Below are 9,959 nucleotides of genomic sequence, written 5' to 3'. Positions count from 1 at the left end.
AGGTCAAGGTAATTTTCATTCTCAAACTTTGTTGGGCTCCATCCAAGGAAGCCATCAGCCAAATATGAAGATTCTATACCTTTTAATTCTTCAGAAGAAGTCGTTTGAAGTTTTTGACATATTTGACCCCTGTGACCTTGAAAACAGGTCAAGGTCATTTTCGTTCTCAAACTTTGTAGGGTTCCTACCAATGAAGCTTTCAGCCAAATATCATGACTCTAGGCCTGTCCGTTCTTCAGAAGAAGCTGTTTAAAGGAAAAGTTGACGGACGTGGACGGACGGACGACGGACGCCGCGCCACGGCATAAGCTCACTTGGCACTTTGTGCCAGGTGAGCTAACAAGTATATGGATTGATATATAATGTCGATAAGAACAGTATGTGTGCCAGGAGACAGAATTTCATCTGTTGGAAAATGATTCTTCAGAACACAATAAGGGAACAACAAACTTTCATTGACCATTTGCCAAAAAACCTCCAGTGTTTGCCAATGTGTGAGACCAATCGGCTAATGAACAAAAAGCAATCACTTGGACAATCCTTAGTAAAATTAGCACTGCAATTTGTGTTTGACATATATAAATGTAATACAATCAGGTAGCAGTAAAAGAAGTTCCTAAAACACAAAGATATAAAATAGATCTATTGTTTAAATGTGTTTTATTTTTGAGGAACCAATGTTTTTGAAGTATGGTATACTCACCACCTCTGCGGCCTGCTTCTCCGTCTCTCGTCTCTTCATGTCGTCCTCACTCTTTATCCTGGTCACAAGGACATGACGTTCCTTCTTTTCACCTGTTTGTGTCTCCAAGTGTATACCTGATGGAAACCTGAATCAAGGATTTCATGTTCTTGACAATTTTGTACAAGTTTTCTACAAGTTTTAATACATCATGTTTTAAATTCATACAGTGAATTCTTCCTTTTATATAATGAAATACTGAAGAAAATAATTTTGTATCCCATATTTGATACTGTATAGTACAACAAATATTAGATAAGTGCATTCTCTAAACTTGTTTCCTAATTTTTTTTACAGAGCTTGCAAAAACTAATATATCAATCTGTCGTCAAAAATACTAAGGAGCTTGAAAATAATTGTATACAATATTTGATCAAACACTATATCTAATCATAATTATATAATAAATCAGCCACAGATACTTTACAAACCAGAGAAACAGAGATATGATATATAATTCATAAAATCAATACGAAGACCTCAAAAAGGTTGCCTTATCAAGCACTAACTACTGGTACTAGGCCACCTTGCTGACACCTCCATATTCATGTGTCCTTTGTGAGTATTGGAGGTGTTTCAGGGTGTGCTTCCAGTAGCATCAGTTTTTTTTGCCATAATGCCACCTCACAAATGTTACAACACACTAGTGTAGTACCTTCCACAGACCATTTTATACTCCATCTGGGTTATCAGAGTTGTGTGAGTAAAGCTACACTTTTTTTCTTAATTCCGTTCTTCATTGGCATTGAAGGCTGGAGAGTTAACCAGATGACCAAAACTGCCCTAAAGTTAAGACTTTTTTCTCTCAACAAGACTTACTGTCAGGTTTGTAATAACAGGTTTATCAAATGATATGATGTATTATGATACTATCCCATGCAATTTGTAATGGCATCATAATAACTGGAATATTTATATCGGCTTTCGCTTAACCTATACTTACTGAGCTCGTAATGACTGGTAAATCAACTTTCTCTGAAAACCATTACAGGATGGTAATTTCAGACTGTTATCCGTGGACTTTTCAATGAAATCAGAAACCTTCTCACTGAAATAAAAAATAAAATAAAAAATAAGACATGTGGACTTAAAACAATAACTACTAGATAGATTCATTCTTAATTTGGTCTTTATCACAGAATTTCTCTAAAAAGAAAAAAAGTTGTCACATATTAATCTCCCAGATTAAAAAATGGAAAACAAAAAAAATATTGCTAGGGAATCCTAATACATGTTATGATTGTTTTAATTACCAAACAGTCCATTTATATCAGAATCAAACATTTAACATCATAAAAGCATGCTGATACATCATAGTAAATCAGCTTTCTAATGTCTGAAATGGTCTGCTAAAAATACCCATTAATAGTGATATGATTTGATGACATATTAACAAGTAGTATAGATTCTGATTACAAATTCAAAGTTTGTGGCATAAAGGACAAGAGCATAGAAAAGCAAAAGAAACTTTATGTTCTTCTTTCTAATTGAAGCAAGAATAGGGAAAATGAAAATGACTGAGTATGTACAATGTATGATGGTCCAAGAAATACAATCAGGCCAAAATCAGGTCAAGAAGGCCCGAGGAACATTGTGTGGGTCGACAAACTAAAACATTCATACTGTATATATGAAATATAACAGAAAATATTATCTCACACAATATGTTTCAATGATTGGGGTTAGAGGTCAGAATACATTAGTAGGTCATGGTGACCTACTTTTGGTATGTGACAGTCTGCCATTCAAACATATACCTATGTAACAAATTAGGTAACTTCAGGAGAAATAGTACAAGGTATGTCGCAACTAAACTCTGAGGACAGACTATGAAAGTGCAGATGGAAACAGACAAATGGATTGCAAACTTATAACGTCCTCTGGCAGGTTCACTGAAATGTCATATCCTGTTTGGAAGAATGTGACTTACAACTTAAATAAGGTCTAACCTTTATGGAAGAACTCTGTATGAAGCTTTCATGGATAAATACACTACTGTACACGAGACAGTATACCCAAGATATGTTTGTTCACCAATGTGTATCACAGTTATTACCTAATTTCTTTGATGAACTCCTTCTGTTCATCCGGGATCGTGACTGGCCCCTTTGATGTGCCCTGAGAGACTCCGTCTGGTGTGACGAATGCTGGAGAGGAGAACTGTGAAAACTGTTGGTGTTTCTGCTGTAATGCCTCTCGGAGGTTAGCCTCATCACTGGGTTTCAGGTAAGATATACCTGTAAGCAATATCATGTCACAGACACATTAAATAAAGGCAACAACAAATAAACAAATAAGTTTTCATTAATGTATTTATCAAATACTGAATTTATATAAAGGTTTGATGAAAACCTGTCCATAGGGCCAAACAGACTGATAAAAGTTAAAATATATTACACAGAAATAGATAACGGAAATCACAATAACAAATGTATACTGTTTTGGGGGTGCTTTTTCAGAAACGGGTGTAAAATTATTCCTAGATATTCTTTTAAAAAACCTGATATTTTTTTCAACAATTTTGACAGCAGGACACTTACATCACACTATTTTCATCACCCCTAGATCGAACAATGTCTCAAACCTAGCACAATTCCTCACTTGGTTAGAAGTGACACTCTACTTCAAAGCCAGGTAATTTTACTATAATTCTGCCACATCAAAGGATCAAACTACATTTTATACCAGTAGTCTATTTTTATCATCAAAAAAGGTGGCTTATATACAGAGCTTTCGATTTCATCATGACATTTATTGTATTCCAGGAAACATAGAACATAAAGGAATTCCTAGGATGATACAAATTGAGGATCACTACTTATGTAATAGTGGAGGGTACCTGGTTCAAATCCCAGTCTGGCTGTTACATTTCAAGCTATTGTTTCAATCACTGGGTGAATGCTTAGCAAGGAGACACCCGAACCTGGGTTGTAAATAGTGTTGTCTTCGGGGGCGCTAAAGACTTATCTCAAGTATATCAACTAAATTTGTGGTATATGGTTCCAAACCATGAAAACCACAAATGTTTGTACATTTCATGTTAATATACGGTAGAATGCATTATTCTCACCATGTTTAAATGCTTTGTTAAAATCAAATCCTTGAGATGCTAGGAACTCTATACTCGAACTCTGCAAAAATACAAACAAAAAATTGTGTATACAAACTGCAACATATCTCATTTATTTTTATTTCTATTACTTACAAGATTCACCATATCATCTCAATTCATTTGGTTTCCATGTTCCATGATCTACCCATGACACACTAATGACCATCACTATATGCTTCAGTCAAACATGTTAACCACATGATATCTTATAACAACTATATATTGATTAGTCCAGAGATTGATGTTCAACGAATATATTTAAGACTTTTAATAATGAATTATGCCTACAGAAGAGTATATTTCCTTTTACGTTCAACTGACAATGACATAACATTACCTTAGCCTGTAGTATGGTTTAGTAAATCGTTATTGGTTTACAGTGAATACTGAATTAAAACCAGTCTAATTTAATTATAAACCAAATACCTGGCAGAGGAAGCGAACGTCAGGACCTGATCGTGAGTATGGGCGAGGAAAAAGGTAGAAATTAAATGGCCTGGCTTCATACCTGTAAGTAAAAAGATGAAATTAGCAAAGTACTGGTAAACAGGAAAGATTATTATCATCATCAAGTTAAAACATGTAAAGCTAAATTTAACTGCAAGCACGAGCTTTGTGGATACCTTAGCACCCCATGTCTTTGAATGAAACAATACATAAATGAGGTTTATTTTGGTAAGCAACACATTGTACAGTGCTCCCTCATACATTGTACCTACACCAAGTATTAAGACCACAAATGAAACTGTGACCAAGATATTTGAGGTCAAGGTCACATATCAAGGAAGTTGCAGTATTCCCATTTTTGTGAGCAACACAGTACATTTTCATTTTGTTCCTACAGTATATATAATATCTTAAGTCTGCACATCAAACAGTAGCCAAGATAAGGTCCAGAAAAATAGTTTTATTAAAGTCAAGGTCGAATATTAAATGAAGGAAGCAACACTTCTACTTCTCATGTCATACCTGTCCTAGCTACATACCAAAGATGTTGTATATAGATAAGCAATGTGTTTGTTTGAAACAGGGGTATACATACAACACATGTTAACATGTTTGTAAAACTTTTCAAAAACATTACTCTGCAGTATTAACACCATTCCCATTCATTTTAACTGTAATGTGATTTGTAACAGTCAATTGTAATGTGACTTACGATTTCTTTTCTGTATCATAATGAAAGGTGCAAATACCAAACTGCAGAAGCAGGAAGTCACATGCACCCTGAAAAAAGAATTAAACAAAATATCTGCTGTAATATTTAGAATCGTAGATGTACAAATGTATACAGAACAATATATCTGTATAAGTCAGTATGTATTTAAATCTTTACATATCAATTTACAGTACAAAACTGAAGAAAAGATAGTAAATTATTCAATTATCAACAACTACCGGGTACATGTAAATTATTTTGAAAATGAAATAAAGAAAAATATTTATCCTATTATGAATAAACTGCTTTTACAACAACTACAAGGTTTAAATTTGTTAAATTATTATACTTTGTATGTGTTTTTATGTACTTATATACCAGAAAGGGGCATAAATGATTCTCAAAAACATTATAACCGAAATGTTTCATACTTGTGATTACGAAGTTGAAGCGAAAATAAAAGTTAGATTTTTTTTGATTAGGAAAATGACATTTCATTTGTGATATGAACCTATAAAGTTATAATGCCTCTATCAATATAAAAGTTCAGTTCATATTACTGTACATGTAATTCATCACCACAAAAGATCAGTAGATCACATCTTAATTCTTTTAGTCAAGGAAAACTAGTGTATATGTTGCTATGGGGACTACACGTATGTTAACAGTAAAGCGTTAGAGAATAAAGAAAGCCACATATTTTGGTAAGATATGCTAATCAAATAAAATATCACACATATAAGATGAATTATAGAATTGTATTCAATTATTGGGTCTATGACAAAATTAACATATGCACCATATCTTAACTGTAAAGTAATTAAAAGAGGTGTAGAAGTGCCCGTGTATGACAAAATACCTGTCTCACTCGCTGGTAACGCACTTCTGGTGTGTCAAATGGCATGGCATGACCAGACTGGTTTGCATCCAACCCTATACAAAAGAGAAACACACAAAAAAGAAACTGGTAAACAATATTTTCAAGTGAGATTCAACAGTCAGTTATTAAAGAAACTCTCTACAAAGATTTGGCACACCACCACTATTCTACAGTATATATTTCTGCTAGAATCTCATTTGTATACGTGTACTTTTTTCCATTCTTTCCAAATATGTCCTTTATTAATCTGTAAGAATATGCTATTCATTGCTACATATTCACAATGACTCAAACGTCATAGTAAATTTTTACCCAATTCTCCAGTAATAGGTGGAATAGAAAGAGTAATTTATTATAATGTACATTATTGTCTTCAGAAAAGTACAGAAAATAATTCTATTTCATGACTTAGACTCTTAGTTACAGTTGTGGGATCGCACAACGTTACAGGATGTGCGGTGTGCGCACGATGTGTGCACGGTGTGTGAACGGTGTGTGCACGATGGGCGAACGATAAAAAGCTGGACGCTCATTGCTTGCGCACATCTGTGCGCACGATGGACGGACGTTGTGCGATAACAATCGTGCTTGGTGTAAATTGAGGAATGCCTTAACAATCTATACGGTTTCGTGTTTAAACATATACACTTGATGTTTACGTATGTTTCTATATTTTAGCAACATCTATAAACTTATCTTTCTGTCTATACATTCTTATATTTAGAAATTGTGTTTTCTGTGTTTTTAAACAAACTAAATCGACACATGTAAAATTACAACACAATCCTGTATACAGGTAAACATAACCACTTTGTACAATCATGTACCTGGACCGTAGTTTTCTCCCCGCCTGGGGCACTTACGTAACTCGTCGGGTAAGGCAGGGGGTGTGAAAATCCAGGTGAAGGGGAGGTATAGGCAAACGAATGCAAATAACAAATACTATTCATTACGGTCAAACGGTATCGCATATCAGCTCTGTGTGTCAGGCACTGGTCAGGTAAAACTCTGGACACTCATAAAATTGTTATTTACCTGTTCTGTTACCTTGGAGCCAAACCCATTCTTGACAGCCTAACGGTCGCTGTAATACTGTGTAACACGCATTGTGAAATTGTATAATCTTGATTATTGTGATGAGAAATTACAGATATATACACAGTGTACATTATCGCATACAAGCCTTCCGTATTTTTGTCATTCCGTAATTTTGATCTACAAATGATACCAAATCGCACAGTTGTGCGGAGAGAAGCGCACACCGGGGCGAACGATTGTTAAATCGCACAGTTGTCAGCACCATGTGCGGACGGTGTGTGAACGATGTATGCACGGTGTGCGCACGCTATTTTTGGTGCGTTGTGCGGTACCACAACTGTATGAAAATTGAGAGCTGCAATTCTGGTTTATAATACGGAGTTTTCCTTACCTGTAAATTCCCCATCAACAGCCAAAAAATCAGCATCTTTAATTGACTCTATGACAAAATTCAGTGTCTGTTTAAAATCTGAAATATACAATAATAAATTCCATATCAAAGCAATATAACACTGTACTCGGAAATGATAAATAACAACATCACTAACAGGCTAGGAAAGGCCCTGCAGACAATTAAATAAAGACATACCTTCTTATATAGAACATATATAATAAATTAAACTGGTACCACATTGCAAATGCACAATACATGTACACCAATTCCTAAAGCTAGTTTAAATATGATACCTGTTCATATATACAAAAATACTTATCTGGGTAACAATCAAAACAAAAAGCCTGTCGTTTTGATGTGATTTGGTAGGATACATGCATATGTACCATATGTATTTACCTATACATTTTGTTATTTTTATAAGTTTAGGCATTTTAATACATGCAGTATTTAATGTCTTTCAGTATATATTTTTAACATGATTACAAGTTTTATATTCTTCTAATTATATCTGCTGGTAGGACATTCCATTGCACTATGACTAAGGGAAATATTTATTGTAGTCTTTGGTTGTTGGTATTTGTGTGTATGAAAAGTTGACGTGCATGACTGGAATATCTTGGGGGATATATATACATTGTACTATGTATTGTGACATCGCAATTGTAACAGCATCCAGCTGGTGAACATGCAATCTTGTAGAAAAGACACAACCTTGCAAATGACCGTAGGATTTGCCATCCCAGTCTCCCCGACATGTCGGAGACACTCGAAAGGGGAGTAGTCACATAAAGTACCCACATCACGGCCCCTGCGCTGGACCATCTCCAATTGATAACATATGTAATTAGCTGTTGCATTGGAGGGTCCCATATGCAGACAGAGTACTCAAGTTGTGGGTGAACGAATGAAGTGTAGGCAGTACTTCTATTTTTTACAGAAAACCTAATGACCTGTAAGCTTAGCAGTGATAATGTAGCTTCTGACGACGAGACATTTTTTTTTATATATTGCATCGTCAGAGCTACGAAGTGGTCCTATGCCAACTAATGGAGCAAAATCAAAGGTGTCTAATATGTAAGATTACATATAAAGCAGGCCTCATAATGTTATCAAAATATTGCACAACTGTTTAAATAATGAATCCTTTAATACTATTAAATAAAATAACCCTTAGATGAAATTAGCCAAGTCCGTCTGGGGGAAAAATTTGAAACGACTGCTATGACAGATCAGGTGTGATGTTATCTCAATTATATATATATATCCATTTCTATATATGGCCTGAATGGCCAAATACAGTAGTATACTACTGATGCCGCCATGTTTACTACAATTTCCATATTGGGTCATGACACCCATCTATAGACGTCTGACTTATATCGGAAAAGAGAGACAATTAAAATTTCAAACATGGCAGTCAATTCAGATTTTGATTGCCCTTGCTACCTTATAACTTGATAATTTAACAATATTTTAAGCAGAGTTTGATTTCAAGTAACATAGGAGATCAACAGAAATATCTATCTATCTGTGAATACTGCAACGCCCTCTTTCGAGTACTCTGTGCAGCGTGCGCGTCAGTGCAGGTTGTTAAAAACGGTGTTCTAATAAGTGCAGGCTAGGGCTACTACTGGACTGGCAGTAGTAAAGTAATAGAAAGTGGAAGCGATACATTGTTTATATGGTAATTAATTTGTAGACAGTTATGTTTCAGGTTAAAGATGAAATATTTGAAGTTAAAAACAGGGGTGGCTTGCTAGGGTCTAGGCAAGCTGACGGCACTAACAGATGTTTATATTTTTAAATAGTTTATAACTATTACAAACCTATTTATGGATGCGGACCAATGTGCTGTCAATTAGTCTAAGATTGCCCCAGTGTGATCCTCATCGGTCTTGCTTTATTACAATGCATGGGATCTATTTTTAAATACTCGGCCGGGTATTAATATTACTAATTAGTACTTCTGTTAGCTGTGCTAACTCAATTTATATGTTTATTCCATGTAAGATTATTGGAAATATCGCCACCAAGTCCTCCATTAATACTGATAATAATGGACTTTGGGAATTGTGCAGTATATACAGTCATTTTTTTTCTTTTGTGTTTGTATTTTGTTACGGGATAAAAAATGGGTTGAAATTGGGATGAATTTGCTGTTTTTTCTATGTACATATTTTTATGCATACATGTATGTGGTGCTTGTTTTGAGCTTTTCAGTTGTATTTTTAATGATAGTAGTTGGAATAAGATTGCATAGTGTCATGTATACTGTATGGGAAGAATGAGTGTTTGTGTGTGTCTTTGGATGAGATGATATGCTATGTCCATAGTCTCGCCGAATCGTCCCGCTCCTGTGCAAGTTATCTTTTCTGATGGTGTGTCATAAGAAACAGCACAGACAGCAGTAATATAATTGCAATTTCACTACGAGATGTCATTGATGTTATCAAAACAGAATTATTATGTTCAACACTCAAACTATGTTACAGCTCGACACTTGGCTGGCTACAATCAAATTACCCACTTTTTCGTGTGATCTCCATTTTCCCTGCCGCTTATGATAATAATAATAAGAGTTTAGCAGAACCTCAAAAGAACATACTACTTATGACAATTAATATCATAATT

General features: G+C 34.8%; 1 protein-coding gene across 1 annotated transcript in view; it reads right to left on the bottom strand.

The window, feature by feature from the left end:
- LOC110464666 (poly(A)-specific ribonuclease PARN-like) overlaps window positions 1–9,894 on the bottom strand; it is a 29,236-nt gene extending 19,342 nt beyond the window's left edge. Inside the window, exons 1-10 of the mRNA XM_021520003.1 lie at window positions 9,856–9,894; window positions 7,323–7,400; window positions 5,873–5,946; window positions 5,014–5,081; window positions 4,281–4,362; window positions 3,813–3,873; window positions 2,799–2,979; window positions 1,686–1,790; window positions 676–830; window positions 468–508 (exon numbers count right to left, since the gene is read on the bottom strand). Of these exons, the coding sequence (XP_021375678.1) occupies window positions 468–508; window positions 676–830; window positions 1,686–1,790; window positions 2,799–2,979; window positions 3,813–3,873; window positions 4,281–4,362; window positions 5,014–5,081; window positions 5,873–5,946; window positions 7,323–7,400; window positions 9,856–9,874 (864 nt within the window). The 5' untranslated portion in view covers window positions 9,875–9,894. The remainder of the gene's footprint in view (window positions 1–467; window positions 509–675; window positions 831–1,685; window positions 1,791–2,798; window positions 2,980–3,812; window positions 3,874–4,280; window positions 4,363–5,013; window positions 5,082–5,872; window positions 5,947–7,322; window positions 7,401–9,855) is intronic.
- Between the last annotated feature and the right edge of the window lie 65 nt (window positions 9,895–9,959).

The sequence above is a fragment of the Mizuhopecten yessoensis genome, unplaced genomic scaffold (assembly GCF_002113885.1).
Source record: "Mizuhopecten yessoensis strain PY_sf001 unplaced genomic scaffold, ASM211388v2 scaffold11019, whole genome shotgun sequence".
Classification (NCBI taxonomy): Eukaryota; Metazoa; Mollusca; class Bivalvia; order Pectinida; family Pectinidae; genus Mizuhopecten; species Mizuhopecten yessoensis.
Note: the sequence above shows the minus strand (reverse complement) of the source record. Positions and strands in the feature narration are given on the sequence as shown.